The 20,674-nt window shown below is 34.9% G+C and overlaps 1 protein-coding gene across 1 annotated transcript in view; it reads right to left on the bottom strand.

Annotated features, from left to right (window-relative positions):
• The window catches only part of Malrd1 (MAM and LDL receptor class A domain containing 1), a 667,530-nt gene that overhangs the window by 332,067 nt on the left and 314,789 nt on the right, over positions 1-20,674 (bottom strand). The window contains exons 24-25 of the mRNA XM_021156265.1: positions 15,317-15,564; positions 13,592-13,883 (exon numbers count right to left, since the gene is read on the bottom strand). Coding sequence (XP_021011924.1) covers positions 13,592-13,883; positions 15,317-15,564 — 540 coding nt within the window. The remainder of the gene's footprint in view (positions 1-13,591; positions 13,884-15,316; positions 15,565-20,674) is intronic.

Here is a 20,674-nt window from a genome sequence, read left to right as displayed (position 1 = left end):
CTAGTCGGCCATCACTGGAAAGAGAGGCCCATTGGACATGCAAACTTTATATGCCCCAGTACAGGGGAATGCCAGGGCCAAAAAGTGGGAATGGGTAGGGGAGTTGGGGGGAGGGCATCGGGGACGTTTGAGCTAGCATTGGAAATGTAATTGAGGAAAATACGTAATAATAAAAAAAGGAAAAATAAAACACTGTAATACATTCATTCATGCATTAAGACTCAAAGGCTTTAATGCACCACAATTCAATAGAAATATTAATTTCTATGAAAAGATAGAATATCATATATTATTTTAAGCTTGATTCTAATTTGCTTTTCCATTACTATGATAAAATACTGACCAAAATAAACATGGGAACGAAAGAGTGTATTTCATCTTACAAGTTGCTGTCCAAAGCAAGAACCTGGAGACAGGAACTGTAACAGAGTTCATAAAGGAATGTTTCCAGGATCATGTTCAGTTACCTTTCTTACAGACCAGATCCACCTGCCTAAGAATGATACTGCCCACAGTGGGCTGGGCCCTCCTTCATCAGCTAGCGATCAGTGGTATAGGGGACTTTTGGGATAGTATTTGAAATGTAAATGAAGAAAATATCTGATAAAAATTTTGAAAAAAAAAAAGAAAATCTAGTTTCTCAAGTAAAAATTGCTTCACACTGAGTCTCTCTCTCTTTTTTTTTAAAGATTTATTTATTTATTATATGTAAGTACACTGTAGCTGTCTGTCTTCAGATGCACCAGAAGAGGGCATCAGATCTCATTACAGGTGGTTGTGAGCCACCATGTGGTTGCTGGGATTTGAACTTCGGACCTTTGGAAGAGCAGTTGGGTGCTCTTACCCACTGAGCCACACACTGAGTCTCTTTACAGTGAGAGATGTGATGGTGAATACTGATCATAAATTTGATTGGACCAATAGCCCTATGGTAATACATAACTCAAGGCATGCATGTCAGAGTGTTTCCAGAAAGAATTAGATCATAAGTGTTTTAGACCTATCAGGGAATCAATCACCCAGTCCTTTATAACAAGAAGAATTTGGAGCAGGGGTGGGGCCATACTGCAAGAATTAGCTCTCTGAAACTGTGTCCTTTGTGGCCACTCTCTGCCCCTGCTTCTTTGATTTCTCTAGCTCCACATTCTGTGAACCAAGAGCATCAACACAATTGTTACTGTGGAGCAATTCTGCTTCTCACGCTATGAGCCCAGAAACAGAGAACAAGTGGCCATGAAGTGAACACTATAAAACTAGAAGCCATATTTAGAATGTCCTTCCCTAAGCTGCTTTCATAAGACATCATTACAGAGTAATGAGAAAAGTAAGGGAAGTAATGACCATTTTGAGTATATGGTCATATTGATAGAAAACAGTTCTGTGAGTTGTGGGAACGACTATATGTGTACATAATAGAGATTGACTTGTGTAGTTCATAGAGACTGAGGTATAAAATGGGTTTAAGAAATTCAATACAACCTAATATTGTGGTTTACAACAATTTGATGAATATTAAAAATAATTACTGGAGAAGACTTGGAATGTTCCTAACACAAATAAATAATAACTATCTGAGGATACCGATATATAAATCATCCTACCTGTCCATTACATGTTTATTGAAAAGTCATACTTTACTTTAGAAATGCATTCCATAACTACCAATCAATAGATATGAAGTAGTTGTGTGGAAATGCCATAATGAAAAATGTTATTTTGTACAGTTAATATACTCTAGTAAAAAGATCTGGTACCTCATACTATATACCAGTTCAAGAGACTGGACCAGTAGAAAAGCTTGGATAATCCAAGAAAACCTGCAAGATAAAAAGCTAGTAAGTAGAGAAGAACAGAATTAAGTGGTTATATCTGTGTTATAGCTGGATGAGGCCAAGAAGTTAATCAAATGAAAAATATTTTCTAAAGAAATAGAAGACATGTAAACTCAGAATTAAACCGGGGTAACTAATATTTTCTCTTGCAGGAGATGAGTGTTCTGTGGATGTGGCGAACACTGTCCTTAGCATGGTCTACATGATTTTGGGGAGAGCGAGCAAGCCTAATGCATGATGAGAAAGCTGACTGATATTCTCACAAACAGTCTTCATTGGTTATAAAGAATTTCTGTCCTATGTCAGCTTGATTTCATATTCCAGGAACATTCTGGACAATATAGAAGGATGAAAATTAATCTGTCCATGGTGTCTATATGTTTAGGACCTGACAATGTCTTTGGAAAGAAAGGATAATTTAAATACATCAAAACCAAACCATGGCAACATTCCTAGGGTTCTTTATGTTAATTCCAACCTGAATTATTTAATAGGTCCATTATTTCTATTTATGACTTCAAGTCCCCTCAATCAAGTCACTTAATCAAGGTATACAAGTACATTTTATTTTCCTGAGTTGTATTCTGTTGTACATATCATTTGACATACTTATCTTTCTGAGAGTCCCTTGTGTGATACCTAAATCCCAACACACACAGCAATCCAGGGTCATATTAATTTCTCACTTACTAACTTATAAACTTCTATAAAATCCCAGGAAGATCTTGTACTCATTATGCTTATGAATTGTTTCTCCCTTCCCCTCTATCTCTGCCCACTTCTCTCTGGCCGTGTCTCTGTCTTATAGTCATCAATGCATATTTATTCTATCTGATACTTTTAAAATACCACATTTCATCCCTTTGCACTGCCTCCATTTAAACAGAAATCTTCAATTATTTGGAACATTCCACCATCATATGTCCTTCCTCTAATTAATCCCACATGGTACCAGTTCCTATTATCTTTCTAATTAACAAATTTTTTTTTATTTTCAATGACTTAAGTGTTTTACTATTCTCCAGAGTCACAAAACTGCACAGATCCCAAAGATGAAAGCTCATATTCTTTAAAGATGACATTTAAGATCTGATATAAGAGATACTTCAACCATCATTACTAAATCTAAACATCAGTAGAAGAAAACACTCATCCAAAACTTCACAATATCCTTCCTTGTGCTCTGCAGTTATTTCATTATTGAATAGCTTTTTTTTTTTTTTTGCTTTTTCTAACCATTCTTTTTTTTTTTTTTTTTTTTTTTTTGTATTTTACTACACACATTTCTTTCTTTTTTCTTTTTTTTTTTTAAATTAGGTATCTATTTCATTTACATTTCCAATGCTATCACAAAAGTCCTGACCCACTTCCCCACCCACCCACTCCTACTTCTTGGGCCTGGCATTGCCCTGTACTGAGGCATATAAAGTTTGCACAACCAATGGGCCTCTCTTTCCACTGACTAGGCAATCTTCTGATACATATGCAGCTAGAGACATGAGCTCCGGAGGTTACTGGTTAGTTCATATTGTTGTTCCACCTATAGGGTTGCAGATCCCTTTAGATCCTTGGGTACTTTCTCTAGCTCCTCCATTGGGGGCCCTGTGATCCATCCAATAGCTNACTGTGAGCATCCACTTCTGTGTTTGCTAGGCCCTGGTATAGCCTCACAAGAGACAGCTATATCTGGGTCCTTTCAGCAAAATCTTGCTAGTGTATGCAATGGTGTCAGCGTTTGGAGGCTGATTATGGGATGGATCCCTGGGTATGGCAGTCTCTAGATCATCAGTAAAATGAGTTCTTTGAAAATATTAGTAAAATTTCTAAAACTTTGTCTATATATTTTGATAAGTAAAAATGAGTATAAATTAAAGCTAAATCAATAATATAACAAGGTATTACATAGTTTATAAATCTTAAAGGGTAATAAAGGAATATCTTGAGAATTTTTATGAAATAAACATAAATTTTAAAAGTTTGGTGGTATACATGTATTTTTCCAATCACATTTATAAATGTACTTCATAGAAATGTACTTTTCCAAACAGATTTATAAATTATAATATACATATTTTATACAAGTCAAATTGATTATCAATAACTTCTAGAAGCCATAAATAAGGGCAGAATTAGCTTTCTGTTTCTATCCAATATTTAAGAAAAAAGAAAAGCAATGTATTCTTGCATGAAACACATGAAGATTTTGCCATAAAATTTATGGAGTAAATTCTAATATTACTTAAACAGCAAAATGAAGAAAAGACAATGTAAATAAAACAAAACTATAAGCCAATATTCTTTGGAGCCAAGGCACAAAATCTTTCCCTAATTTACAAACAAAATGTTCTAAGATAAGATGGTCTTTAATTGTTTTTATATCAATTTCCAAAGACTGTGCTCAAAGACCATGAATATAAATAAACATATAGACAAACAAAAAGAAAAATAAGTGCTTTAATATATATAGCAGAAGTAAAAAATGATAACAAAATTAGCATTGGCAATAGAAATAGACCAAAGAAAACTCTAGATTATATATGTTAATGAAGGGTTTAACGTTATTTCAACCACATCATAATGACATATGTGTCCATGTATTATGAATTGTTGTATTCTAGTACTATGGCAGCTACGGAATCTGGAACTATATGACATTTGAGTGCAGAACACAATATTGTGAATAATGTCAAACTGAGGATTGAAAAGCACAGGTAAATAAGACACTCACTGCAATCAACAGAGTAATGTTCATCATCAGAATATTAATAAACATACGTCTCATAAATTACATGAGAGAATGCTTATCTTTTACTAGGGTTTTAGGAAATTAAAAAATATTTCTCTTCATTAATCCATACCTATTGTTTATTCATTAACATAGTCTAGGTCCAGGTACAGAGGCAACTTAAAATAGTATAAAATTAAATCACTAAACTCAACAGTTTAAACTTAAGAGTATAAATAATTCTACAAACTCAGAAAGCTAAATATGTTTTGGGGAATCTACTTAGTATGTTTCATGCATGAAATATCAATCAATGTAATTATTCTTGAAATATAAGATTAATTTACTTTGGTATGAAATTTCTGATGATGTTGAGATCAACAAAAATGGAAAAAATTGTGACTTCAGACATTTGTGACTTAAGTTTCAGATTTGAATTTTATTGCTGATATCTAACCAATAGTAACTATAAATGTCATATCATATTTATACGACTTTTCTTCATGAAAACCTTTCTTCTAGTCAGCTGTGTAATAAGACAATTATGATTTTCTGATGGAATGTATGTGGCACCAGACTGCATGCATTTCTCCTTGTGATTCTCCTATAGTGGGCTATCCTCTTTTCTTTTTTTTTTCTTTCTTTGTCTCAGTGTGTGACAGCATTTACTAATGATTTCCAGTGCTTACCCTCAGCCCCTGCACCTTAGGAGGGTTGAGATTCTCTTATTTCTCAACTCCATGTGTTATTTTCACCATATGCTAGGAACTCATCATAGTACTGAATAGCACCCACGAATATTGTATAGTACATAGTCTAACCATATGACCTATGCAATATTTCAAATACTACATGACCCAATTAATATGCTGGGTTTATTTTCACTTAAATATTAGCCGTTGTTGGCTTTCCATTTGAATTTAACAGGGAATCATGTATTTTATCTAATAAATCTACTAAAATTTGATTTAATAAGAATTGCTCATGAGTAGATATGCATTCTGAGCATTTAAAATAGATATTACTGCTTTGTATATAAAAGTGCAGATTTGTGATTCTTTATTTTAAGATTGTCATATATAATTTTATTTTCTGTTTGGTTGGTCTTTTTGCTTTGTTTTATTTTAATTAATTTATTTTTTTACGCTCCATATTTTACCCCCTGACCCGATTTGTGATTCTTTAAAGATTTTTATAAGATTACTTTTTAAAATAGACAATAAAATAATTAATCCTTTCTTTGTAACTTCAAATTGCTGCCTGCCAGTAAAAGAAACTGGCTGAGAAAACTACTTTGCTCGTTTACACTTTGTTAATCTATATAACAAGTTGTTTGGTTATAAATGTATGTGAGTTCTTGAGAATAATTTGTTTTCTTTACCCATACTTTGCAATGTTATTTCTTGTAAAGGCAATAGGGAACATATTGTTTTTTCATAGTAATCTTCACTAGAAGAAAACAAAAATGTAAGCACATCTAAATTTATATTGCTCAAAAGATTTTGCTGGGATATATAAGCTATGAAAGAAAGAAATTAAATGTGAGGTTTGGAAGATTGTTCCTTCCACCCATCAACACTCTCTCTCTCTCTCTCTCTCTCTCTCTCTCTGTGTGTGTGTGTGTGTGTGTGTGAGTGTGTAAATTTATGTGAGAGTATGTTAGAACTCTGTTCACCTATCAAATCTGTTTGTAAAGCTTGTCTGGGTGTGTGTTAGAGCTTTTTCCATCCACCAATTGTGTGTATATATGTTCATATTTGTTTGTCTGAAATGCCTGCTTGCTAGAGCTTTGCTCTAAGCATTCATTGTATGAATGTGTAGGTCTGTATGTATCTATGTATGCATGTATGTATGTATGTATGTATGTATATATGTATGCATATATGGATATGTCTCTATGTATGATGCTATTAAAGTCTGCCTTTACTTCATCTAGTCAGTGTGCATGTATATGTATGAATTTTCTCTTTTTCCTTTTCTTGCTCACTGGCCCCAAGGAGTTAAAAGAGTTCAAAGGTTTTACTGGCCACAGGCAGTACCAATACCACTAAGTTAAACTTTATTCCCTCAGAGAAAAGTTGGCTGAGTAACTTCTCTAACCACTGGCTGCCTTTGGCAGCAGCCCCCTCAGTATCTGAACTGACCCCTGTCAGTCGCTCTAAGCACTGACCCCCTTGGATTACCCCTTGGGGTCAAAGCTGGATTTGATAAAGTTTGTTATACACCAATCATTTGTTATCCATATGTTTAGTATAGACAAAGCACACTTTAACACTTAGGATGTGTATAAGCTTATTGATTTTTAAATAAGAAAATTAATCTTGGCTGAAGTTGATACCTCCATAATATAGAAAAACTGACAAGAAATTTCAAATTTGGTTGATATTCTGACTATATAGTCATTTATGGTTAGAAAGAAACTTTCAAAAATATATAATATAAAAAGTCAATTTAAGGCCAATTTAGAGACCTTTGAAATTTGTCCCAATACCAAGACAAATTTTGTATAATGATTTTTTTAAAAAATAAAATTCAAGTCAGAAACTCAAACTACTGCTAAAATACTTTAACAGACTACAACCTAGTGATGTAATAATTTTGACTTAATATGCTAAAAAATGATAGAAAATATTATAATTTTTGTTTTGTCATTAAACAATTATGTATCTTTGGAGTTGAAACCATTTTACATACAGTAAAGTCTCTGTCAGTTACAACATACAACTTCATACCTTGTGATATGAATTCAAGTGGTTCTGCCAGTTTGTTGGTGCTTTGTGCTATTGGAAAGTATATAGTGGAATTTATATTTTATTACATGTTCTGAAAGAAAAATGCAGGGAGTCCTATATGACCATGGCCAAGAGTAAGGGAAACATTCCACATTAATTAAGTACATCAGGAAGACTTTTTCTGTCACCATTTTTTCCCCCACAAACCCACATTAATTTATATGGTCTCATATGGGGTTATAATCCAGTTAAAGGAACTAAGCCTTAGATTTTAGCTGTTGCCTAGATATGAGCCACTTTTTAAAAAAGATTTATTTATTTATTATATATAAGTACACTGTAACTGTCTTCAGACACTCCAGAAGAAAGAATCAGATCTTGTTACAGATGTTTGTGAGCCACTATGTGGTTGCTGGGATTTGAATTCTGGACCTTCGGAAGAGCAGTCGGGTGCTCTTACCCACTGAGCCATCTCACCAGCCCCATGAGCCACTTTTAAAAACTAATTCATCTCCAGTTCTTTGTCTAGTTCCTCCCCTGGAGACCCTGTGCTCAGTCCAATGGATGACTGTTAGCATCCACATCTGTAATTGTCAGGCACTGGCAGATCCTCTCAGGAGACAGCTATATCAGGCTCCTATCAGCAAGCACTTGTTGGAATCCACAATAGTGTCTGGGTTTGATGACTGTATACAGGATCGATTCCCAGGTTGTACAGTCACTGGATGACCCTTCCTTCAGTTTCTGCTCCAAACTTTGTCTCTGTATCTCATCCCATGGGTATTTTGATCCCTATTCTTAAGAAGGACTGAAGTATCCACACTGTGGTCTTCTTTCTTCTTGAACTTCATGTGGTCTGAAACAACCAATACCCCCGAGCTCCCAGGGACTAAACCACCAACCAAAGAGTAGACATGGAGGGACTCAAGGCTCCAGCCGCATATGTAGCAGAGGATGACATTGTGGGGACATCAATGAGAGGAGAGGCCCTTGGTCTTGTGAGGGCTCTATGCCCCAGTGTATGGGAATGCCAGGACAGGGAAGTAGGAGTGAGTGGGTTAGTGAGCAGGGGGAGGGAGGATGGGATAGGGGATTTCGGAGGGGAAATGAAGAAAGGGTATAAAATTAGAAATGTAAATAAAGAAAATATCTAATAAAAAACTAATTTATTGCTATCTGAAGGGTTCATACTGCTATCTTGGACCATGAAAATGATGGACTATAAAGGACTGCTTATGACAAAGACTAAGCTGAGTTTGAGTCCATAAACTACAATTAACAATGTCTGCAAGCATATACATGTATACCTGTGATGTGTAGGTATAGCTGCTTCTACTGATTGGTTACTTAGGTAACAACAGAAACTGCTTATATAATATTAAGTTAAAATGTAACTGTCTTAAACTCTGCATGAAACTTCAGGCAATATATTCCCTAAGATTCTCATAACATCTGACAGTTAACTGCAGTAATTGTACCACTCAGATTTATACCAATCCCAAAATTTTAATGTGAGCATTTATCAAGTAGACTGCTATATTCAAATTTTAATTTATCTGACATGAGTTATAATATTAACATAAATGAAATGTAAACCATATACACTGGAAAGATTATAAAACATTATATCTAAGATATTAAAATATATTCTATATTACAAAAAACCAAATTTCTGGGTCTGTTTATTGGATTATGTGTGTTGTCTAAATGACTAAGGCATTTAAAAAACAGTAATGCATTTATATATATAATTCAAGTTATTGAAAACATTTAAGAGTAGCTAGTGCCTGCACATATTAAAACAAGCTTTCTTTAGAAAGGCAATAAAGATGGCAAAATTACAGTCCTCTTGAAATAGCTACTCAAGCAATTTCCCAGGACAAACAGTAATTTATGCTAAGTGAACACTAAAGCACTGAATTCCATTCCCATTGCTTTTTCGATATTGAAGGGGAAGGAGAAACAGACTAGTTACCCATTGTTTTGACATGATAAATGTGTGTTCTTGCATGTTTTGTAAAAATCTGAACAGTCCACTGCTCAATTTCCAAGCTGACTTATATTTTCACACTAAATTCTGGGCTGTATCTGCTTAACAGTGTGAAATTACTGTGATAACATTCATGGAGAACTGTCTCCTTTCCATCCATGAAATTACAGAATACCTCTGCCTACCAAGCACAAATGTAATGGATATTTTAAATTTCTCTATATTATTGCATAATAAATATTGCAATAAAATTATCCTAGTGAGTTTTAGGTGATATAAATATATTTTACAGACTCAAAAATATAACAATATAACTGAAACACAGAAAATGGCATTTTTATGAAATTTGGGGTATTAAAACCAAGGTGTATTCTACCAGCTAATCAATAATTTGAAATTCATTCCACAGTGTGTAAGTATGAAATAATCATTTTTTCTCTTATTTACCCACAATACTTAACCAAGTACACCAGTAACATCTCTGAATCCCAGGAATCTTTTCAGATGTTTCTAATCTTAAATCCTGCAGGCTCTCCACTCTTTTCTTTCTTTTTAATCCTTTAGTGCTTATCCATCAGTCTACCTCTGGATTTTTATTATGACCACTCCATTTTTAAATTACAGACAATAAATTAAACCACTGCAATTAGTAAACTCATATTTTGGAGATTTTATAAGATCTCTTTCTTCATGAAGACTAAAATGCTCAAAGATCTGACACCTGCTTTTATTAATGTAGAACGAAGAGCAGGTATACTGTATGCATTTAAAAATTTATTTCATATCGAGTTTAATGTCATAATACCTCTGAAAGAGAAACAAAAGGAGAAAATAGAGAACTGTAGCCTAAAACACATAAAACACTAACACTCATGCATTGCCTATGGTACTATGTATCACTTCCTCAGTTTCCACAAGGCTCACTCAATTTTCTTCAGTTCTAAATATTACAGTAGAGAAAAATAAGAAATAGAGACTAGGGTTTGGCATCTCACCAGTTAACAAACAGGGCCAAGATCCAAGGGCATATCTGTGTCTCAGGACACATTTATTTTGCACTTAAAAATTATGTGCAGTGTACAAGAGATTATCATGCAAATTCTGAAATGAATTGCTATGCCTGCATTCTTATCAAAGGGAAGCAGCATTTTAAACTATAGGCAAATATTTCAAGTAAATGAGAGATATATGTAACATTTCATAGCTATGTATATGCTAAAATGTAACCACTTTTGTTTGACTATGGGTTAATATAAATAACCACATCAACAAAGAGAAAAATAGAGGTTTTCAACATATATAGAAAAAGACAAAAACAAAACATAGCTTTTACCATGTCAAATGTATGTTTTAACTAAATCTGTCTTACATTCTTCTTTCATTTTAAAACATAGTGTCTTTGTGATGTATGTATATATCCTAAAAAGAAATTCACTGTAGAACTTTATTTGGGGAAAGCAACAGTGATTAAACCCAAAACCATACACATGTTTTCAACACAAATCCAGACTTTCATTGTACTTAGACTTAATGAATTATGATTCAGTAACATAAAATCACACCACTGACTCAGACTGCATGAGAGCAGTGCAAAGAAGACTGGTTACCTTTTTCTTATCAAACTTCATTTAACAATTATATTTTATCTGTTGCCATTTAGCAATTAATATAACTGTCATAAAATTAAAGCTCTTAAATATGACTTCAAGGCCTCAATAATAAGTTAATATTAGTTTGATAATAAAAACTTTGTTATCTTTGATCACTGTTTCCAGATTCAGTCCAATTTGGTCTTCATAAAGAATTGTGCTACTTTTTAATTTTTTAATTTTATTATTTTATATTTGGTGGAATGTTTCATTGCCTTGCAAGTTATAGTCCCTCATCAGGGGAAGACAAGAAAGGCAATCGACTTGTATGTGAGAACTGAAGCAGAACCAGAGGGGACACTGCTTTATTGGGCAAGTGGAACCATGTCACCAGACAAAACCTAGGAAGGTTAGGCAGATTCAGAATATCTGAGAAGAGGTAGGTCGTTTATCTACTCCCATCTGAGTTCCTGTCCTGGAACATGTGACTACCATACCCCATGGAGAGGACTGTGACAATCAGTCACATAAGGGCAACTCCTAAAGGCCCTTGACATGCAGATGAGGCATCCCTAACATCTCAGACCAAACCAATAGAAAGCATTTGCTTTTAGAGTCCAAACTACCCCAAAATGTATATAAGATGTTATCCACAAGGCATAGAGGTGCTGGAGTTATTTCATCAAAGATCCTTTTAAAACACCTGTTTTATAGAGCTGTAGCACTTTGACAAAGAGAATTCTCTCTGGAAGCTTTCATCCCTGGATGTTACTCAAGCCCACTGCAGTCACTTCTTTCTCAGAGGTCCAGCCTACTGCAGTGTCCTGCCTCACCACACCAACTCTGGAACAGCTGTGAGTGAGAACCTATTATGAATAGAGCCTCAAAGAAAATGGATGCACAATTCCTTGGGAAAAAATATATGTATATGTATGTATGTCTAAAAGTGATAAAGCTGGATTTTGAGGTAGATCAATTGTCACCATCAAATAAGTATCTCCTTCCCCATCATCCTTGCCAGAATGAGTTGCCATTTGTTTTATTGATCTTCCATTCTCATGAGAGTAAAATGAACTCTTAAAATGAGTTTTAATTTTCATTTTCGTTAAAAACAGGCTAGATATCCATCAACTGATGAATGGATAATTAAAAGGATGGATAATTAATTTCATTGTGTTACATTTACACAATGGAATGTTATTTAATTCTTAAGAGAAATGAAATTATTATACAGAACAAACACCGACTGAGGAAACCACCACTTCAAAGACAAATATTATCCTCTTATAGATGGATGTTATATTTTGAATTTCAACGTGTGGTACAATTAGAATACCTACTAACTACCAACTAACTACTGATGTGGGTACCTAGTAAGTAATCAGTTGGGAGGAGAGGATCTCAGCTCCTCCTGTACCATGCCTGCCTGGACGCTGCCATGCTCCTGCATTGACGATAATGTACTGAATCTTTGAACAAGTAGGCCAGCCCCAATTAAAAGTCCTTATGACTTGCCCTGGTCATAGTGTCTGTTCACAACTGTAGAACCCGAAGCCATACCCCATTCCTGTATTCTAGTTATGAAGGAAGACTATGCTTAAGAGGTAGATTAAGTGAGGAATCCCAAAGTCATTTCAAATAACCCATCTAAGGAGGCTTACCCCTCAACATAGTCTTGGTGTGCTTGCATTTTCTTCTGTGAATTCTACACAGTGTTAGGACTATTGCCAGCAAAGTTCATGCAATACTGTCTAGTGAAAACCAGATGAAAACTACATACATTTTTTTTTATATCATACCACCAGTGTGTAGATTCATGGTATTCACATCTTGCAACATGTTCACTATGCACATTATATATCAAATTGCTAATTCAGTGATTTCCAAAACTGTCTTCAAAAAATTACAGATTATTTCAGGATAAAATGACATGTGGACATTTTAAATTACAAACTATTTCAATATATACATACATTCAGCTATCCAAACAGATATGTTACTGGTCTACAAAATATAAGTCAGTACAGACTGTTTATGATTTGTGATGGTTCAATAATCCTTTGGACATTTTATGATGGGAGAATGTAATTAACATTCAGTAGAAACCATTACAAACATTTCATATTTTAACTTAATCTGGGGTAGCAATGCCTGGTGTGTCTTGGTGTTAGAAGCAGGAAGCACAAGATGAAGAATCTGGCCATTGCAGTGCACCATGTGGTTAAGGTGTGGTGTTTGGCAGCTTAGATGCATTAAATACACTATTTATTTGCACTGTTTTCAACTTACTGAGAGCTTTATTAGAAGGTAACCTCCTTATATCTGGAAGGTGTACCAGGCACATAACCAGAATAATGTCTACTTTAAGCAGAAAACCCCTGTTCTTGGTTTTCTCTACAGTTTGTTAAAATACATGTGCATCTTTGCTTAAGTCTAAATCTTATTCTAAATCAGATTCCTTTAATAAAGTCTTCCTTTATTTGACTTATCTAATATACAATTGTCTAAATAGAGATTTCAAGAACTGGTAAATATAACAAACCTCATAGGAAATTTGAGAGTCATTTTTCTAAGTAAAGGCTTGCAAGACCCATTTTAGTTTTAAACATTTTTTTTCAGTATGAAGCAATAAATTATTAGAAATTTATTTCATGACCATCCATTTCCTGTCCTTCTGCCTTCTACCCTGTACAAACATGAAGCAAACACAACTGAACTCATACCTGTTGGCAGGGGAAAGGCTGGTTCTTCCCTTGTGGAGTGGTGAGATGGCAGACAGCTCTTTGTAAGTACAATGTCATCAAGTGCAATGTTACCACGGAGGCCTTCCCCAACTCTGCCTTCAAATTTGACTCGAAAGTCTTCATCACTAGACAATGACAATTCTTTCCTCTGCCAGAAATTGCCTTGTTCTTTAGTGAGATTCAGGAGCACCTTTGTGTGGTTTGTGACTGTCACCTGGAGCAAGAGGAGGGCCCCAATGCCACTTCCATACATGTGATAGTTAAAAATAATCTGTAAGGAGAACAGGAAATTATATATGATGAGTATAATTATTTCTACTTCAAATATATTTTAATATTCTCTTCTTTATTAACAGATCTGGAAGGCAAATTAATGTGCATATTCTATTGATTCTTGAGCATGTTAGCACCGAATGAAGGCAGAATAGATAGCCTAGAATTATCTGCAGAGAAGATGGTATAGCAAAGACTGAATAGCAATTCAGTAGAAAAATGAAAAGAGTGTATTTTTCTGTATCTAAAGCAAGATTTCTCAAGGTTATAGGTTTGATGCTTTCTCTAAAATCCCAGTGTTAGCAATTAACTTCCAATGTCAAAGTGCAGAGATGGAAACTTTATGAAGTGATTAGGTTATCAGGACTTTCTCTTTTTGAATGGACTGATGACACCATAAGAATGACCTTATTATGGCCCAAATGGGTGGGGTGTTTTTGTTTTGTTTTGTTAAATCACAAGGGAATCCTTTGCTATTCTACCACATTATGTACTCAAAGCACATTTTTAGTCAGTAAGATCCACATGTCTCCACACAGCAAACCCTGCAGAGTTGCAATTACCAGGTTTTACTTGGAATGCTGGATAGAAGCACCAGCAAACAGACCCTGGAGCTTCTAAACTTAATAAATCGATTTCAAGGAACTCATATTCCAATAGGTCAGAGGCAGAGTTTACTATATTGTTGGGCATTGTTACACAGTGGAAGACAGTCAACAAAATTTCTCAGAAGAAAATGGATTATAAACAATAGTGATTCAGAGCTTTGGAAAGCTTTTATTTTGCCAGGTGCCTGAGAGAAAGGGATTATAGAAGGCACTCTTTATACAAGAAGAATACACTATTGAAACACCAACAATTGTGTATATAATGCTCTAGAGAAATGGAATGAATGTGCTTAAAGAATGAAAGATATGATTAATTAATGTGTGTAGTGGTTTACTACAAAAGCCTGGACTATGAGAAGAGCCGTGCCATGTGATTATTCAAATTTACCAGCTGATAAAGTGTTTTCTGTATAAAATTGTCTTCCACTGATTAATTTTCCAACATGAATTATATGTTTTCTTGGGACACTGAAACCTTCCTAGCATTTCTTATTTTAGCAATGAATATAACATCATGAGGCATCAAAATATGGGACTTTAGGAATATATATATATATATATATATATATATATATATATATAAAACTATGAATACTTAAACAAGACATTTCCAATAATTTTGACAACTCTATAATATATATAGTATACTTATAAGAGAATTACTCCAATAGTTCTAATAACCATTCCCATTTATTCTTCCTCTCAAATATGCCATGCAGAATGAGTTTGAATGCAAGTCTACTCCAGTCCCAGGCATCCTGTTTTCTGTATGTGACCTTTTAGCAGTAGTTCTTTATAAGATCTCTGAATTTGCCCCTCATACCTTGCAGTCTTTGCTTCTCTTGCTTATAACTGGGCTTGATATTCTGCCTGCTTTCACGGGCTGCTGTGGGAAAAAGCTTTTGAGAACGATGTAATGACCAGAGGAGTTTCCCAGGGTGTGGTCCACTGCTGGCTCAGTGCTTGTAGCTGGGATGTTGCTAGCTTTCAGGTTCCAGTCAATGTCCTCATCCTGATCTTGCTCCCAGGTACAAAGGTCAAACTCGAAGTCACAGCGCCCAGTAGAGGTACCTGAAAAAATTGCAATCTCAGACAGAGAAGAACGAAAAGCTACCATTTTTTTTTACATACATACATACATATATATATATATATATATATATATATATATATATATATTAGGTATTTTCCTCATTTACATTTCCAATGCTATCCCAAAAGTCCCCCATACCTTCTCCCCAACTCCCCTACCCACCCACTCCCACTTTTTGACCCTGGCATTCCCCTGTACTGGGGCATATAAAGTTTGCAAGTCCAATGGGTCTCTCTTTCCAGTGATGGCCGACTAGGAAAAGCTACCTTTTTAAACTGTTCTTTTTTTTTCACCCTAAATCTTTTTATTCCACTTTCTTTTTATGTAAAATATTTTATTTTCTCAATCTATAAATCTGTTTATAGTTTTCACTCTCTATTCCTCCCAGTTCTTGCACTCCTCACCTTTTCTCTGGATCCACTCCCTTTCTGCCTCTCATTAGAAAAGAACAGGCTTTTAAGCAAAAGCAACCAAACATGACAAAAAAAATAAAATATATTAAGACGAAGAAAAAATGATTATATTGAAGTTAAGACGTGGCATCCCAACGGGAAATAAAGGGTCCCAAGAGTAGGCAAAATGTCAGGCACATTCGTTCTGACTGTGTAGCTGTAGTGATAATGTATCGACAAAGGACCTGGTAAAGACCGAAGTCGGCCCACTGCTTGCTGAATCAGTCTCTATGAGCTCTACTTTGCTGAGTTAATCCAGAGGACCGTGTTCTCTTTGTGTCCTCAATGTCCTCTGGTTCTTCCAATTGTTTTGCTTCCACAAGATTCACAAGTTCTAAACAGAGACCTCCTAGTCAATTACCATCATACCCAATGCTCAATATGACATTCAACCCTTCTCTGAGAGGCTTTTATTTGGAGTATATGATGATTAACATAGATACAACTGGCTATGGTGCAGAGAATAAAAGAAAAAGAGTGTACAGATCAAAAGGGAAAATATACTTCACCCCTCTCTCCTTCCTCCCTCAAAGATCCTTTTTGAAAGACAGAGCAGAAGCACATAATATCCTAAAGGGGTGGACGATTACATTGAAACATTAACTTTTGTCCACATCAGGGACCTACCTGCATATGTGACTTGCAGCAGTTGTTACAGCCTGCACAAAATGAAGGCAATGCCAAGCTAGAGCAAATCTCAGCAAGGAGGGGGCATGGCTGAGAATTCATAGAATAGATATTGCCATGGTGCAATTGGCAACTATCAGCTGTTGCAAGAGGAAGAGACAGTTTTCTTTCAGAGTATAACCTTTGGTAATGGCACCTCTTCATGGGAGGATCACATATCTGAGAATACTTGAGCATCACAAATTGAAGAATTTAAGAACTACAGTAGTAACAAAGGATGAAGCTGTGTAGGGAGGGAAAAGGAATGATTGGAGAGAAATTGGAGAAGGAGATTGAACATGAACAAAACGTGTATCAGGAAACTCTCAAAGAGGTAATATAAACAAGAGCACAATTCAAAGTCATAGCTACAATGTATCATGTAGTGGTGTGCGGTAATATAAACAAGAGCACAATTCAAAGTCATAGCTACAATGTATCATGTAGTGGTGTGCTCACAGCAATGTTAAAGTGTAGTAGCTTAGTAAGTTATATACAGCTGTGAGCATCACTCACAGAAATTTATTAAAGCCATTAATAAAAAATATTTTAATGTTATAGTCCTTTTCTCCTTGAAACATGTATTTAGTCAGTGAAATTAACTATTTCTTTCATCTTTGTTTCTCAGTATAGAATTAGGAATGCAATTATTATGCAATAGAATTTAATTTCAGAACTATTTCCTGAAACAAAAGCTATAATTCATCATTTTAATTGTTTATAAAAGTTATTTAATCTTGAAATATAAAAAGTAAAATATATAACTTGAATTAATTATTGCAGTAAGTCACAGAAATTAAATGTGAAGTTGTATTGAGCTTCAAACTATATACAAGATGTTTTCCTGAACATTACTTCTATTGTTTAAGATACGTTTTTGAATATTTTCCGGGTTGTGGACCTTACATAGCCATCTCTTAATAGTTGTGAAAGTGGCCATAAAGCTAACAATAATAGTGAATATGTTTCAGAATTAGGCATTATGCTACAATCAATCAGTCATGGCTTATAGATTATTTGTTTAGGATACTTGTAAGAAATTTTATAATATAATACACTATTCTAGCTCTTTTTATTAATTATTGTTTCCTACATATGTATATATGCATATATGGACACTTGTATAGACATATTATTTTAGCTTATATGGGATGAGAGTATGAATAAGTTGATCAATTGCAGCAATAAATATCATTTATAATTATTTCAAACAATAATTTCTGATTAATTTTTACTTAAATATTAATGACAAAATGTAAGCTTCTGAACGCATAAATATATGTAACCTAATATCCAGAAGCTGAAAGTACTTAAGAAAAAAACTTTATAGCATGTCCACCAGCATTCAAACAAATCTCACTCCTGAGAATAAAGCACAAAGCTTATTTGGCAAGTGTTTGAGTTATCCTGAAGCAATTCTATCTAAATGAGAATGTGAATGATTTTACTATCAAAATGCCAGGAGCCATCCTTTCCAGCACACTGGCCAAAGAAAAACTAATAAAAGCATGTAGAAGATGCAGCAATTTTCAGAAAAAGAATTTACTGCACAAGACTCTTCAAAAAAAGAGTTCTAGGTTCATTCTATGTAGCATCAAAGGAATATTTCTTATTTAACGACATATTCTAATCACAAATCAGATGTGTTAGAAATAATAAACTCTCTGTTTCTGTAGGTTCTGGTGTAATAGCTGTGAAATATATGGGTTTATGGTTATTGTCATATCATTTAGAATTATGTAAGTTTTGTTGTTACTTTTAGTCATTTGGAAACAGACTAGTGATTTTTAGATCTTTCTTCTCACCACATTAAATACACAATTCTATGGTAGCTGTTGAGTGTTGAAGGACATTTCAGTCTTTTCTTGCTGGTACTTTGAGAAGGCACAAACCCTGCACCATCTCCTTGATCCCAATCCGGAGCAGAAGCCTCCTTGATAATGTTCCATGATCTGACATTTTGAATTATCTCATGTTTTATTAATTTATTTCCATAAAAGGAATTGTGATACACAAAACTTATTTGTAATTTAAACACACACATATACCCTGAGTAAAATTTGGCTGTTAGGCACATGCTCTACCAAGGTGCTAAATTCCTAAGATTGGTCAAATTTGGACATAGTTTAGGTAATGTTTTCATCTGTCTACTTGTAAATGTCTTTGAAATCTCTCTGATTGATCACTCATATTCTCTCTCTCTCTCTCTCTCTCTCTCACACACACACACACACACACACACACACACACACACATATTGACGAGGATTGCCTCCAAGGAATCAAAAGGTTACTGAATTACTGTGATGTTTGTCTAATTGAGCTAGAGATCTTTCTATTACACATACAATTTCTATCTAATGATTGAAAGTAAAACTTTCCTTACTTTATATAACATTGTTTCTTATTTCAGGACAATGACTACCCAAGAAAAGTATATACATCCCATATTGTTAAATTTTTACAGAAAACTGACTCTTGAAATGTCAGATATGTGTTTAATCTATTAAAAATGTTATTTTTATTAACTATTAAAATTGAGAAAATATTTACTCCTATTTAACAATATTTTTGTATGTATGGTGTCTGGATTGGTTTTCTGTATAACAGGGACAAGCTAAATTAATATGAGAAGTATTGAGAAAATGCCTTTGTTGAGAAAATGCCTCCATCAGATTACCTACAGGTAGGTTTGTAGGTCAGTTTTCTGGATTAAAAATGGATATTGATTGGGCCAGCATACATATGGTGTCACTCATGGGCAGGTGGTATTGGGTTATATAAACTGTCTGAGCAAATCATAAAGAGCAGCTAGCAAACCACATTCCTCCTGGCTTCTACATCAGTGTATACATCCACACTGCCTTGAACTTTTCTCCTGACATCCCTCAGTGGTAGAGGGACTTGAGAGTTAAAAACTGAAATAATCCCTTTCCTCAATTAGTTGCTTTTGGTGATGATGTCTTATCACAGTAATAGAAACTCTAAGACAGATAGCAAAAAATGCATTTGACTTAGAAACATATTAAGGGAGGATATTTGGAGAATATTCAAACACAAAGATGATTTCATGTTTCAGAAAATAGTTTTGATATGCTCTATCATATATAGAAAACATAACATAATAATAAAAGTTAATAAAAGTTTATGTGAGTGAATAGCAAATCTTATTTATAACTTTAAAATAGAAATATCCGGAGGAGGGCCAAGGGAGTGGATGGGTGAAATGGCTGGGTGCTATAAGAACCAGAGGTGGCACAGGTATGAGTGTGCACTACAGAAGCTAACAACTTGTGGGACAGGCGGGAGCCACAGAGCTTCTGAGGCAGCGCCCTTTTCGGGCTCCAGACATCAGGCCACCTTCCTGGACAAAGGACAGGTGTCCGACCTGCCCAGGAGGCTTTGGCCTCAGGATCGGAGGAAGACATCTTGGTTCCAAGACTCCACCAAAAGTAGTCTGCACAGGTGAGAGTGTGGACTACAGACACTAACAGCTTCTGTGACAGGCCAAAGCAACACAGCTTCTGGGAAAGGTCCTGTTTTCGGCCTTCATCTTTGGCCAGGAGGGATGTCCGAACACCAGATATCTGTGCACCTTCCCTGTAAGGGGAGAGCTTTTCTGCAGAGAGTCTCTGACCACTGAAACTCAGAGAACAGAGCTAGTCTCCCAAGTCTGCTGATAGAGGCTAACAGAATCACCAGAGGAACAATCTCTAAACAGAGACAACTATAACAACCAACTTCAGAGATTACCAGATGTCAAAAGGTAAACGTAAGAATCTTACAAACAGAAACCAAGACCACTCACCATCATCAGAAACCAGCACTCCCACTTCGCCCAGTCCAGGGCACCCCAACACACCTGAAAAGCTAGATCTGGATTTAAAAGCATATCTCATGATGATGGTAGAGGACATCAAGAAGGACTTTAATAACTCACTTAAAGAAATACAGGAGAACACTGCTAAACA

Source organism: Mus caroli, chromosome 2, assembly GCF_900094665.2.
Source record: "Mus caroli chromosome 2, CAROLI_EIJ_v1.1, whole genome shotgun sequence".
Classification (NCBI taxonomy): Eukaryota; Metazoa; Chordata; class Mammalia; order Rodentia; family Muridae; genus Mus; species Mus caroli.
This window is presented reverse-complemented; position numbering and strand designations above follow the sequence as displayed.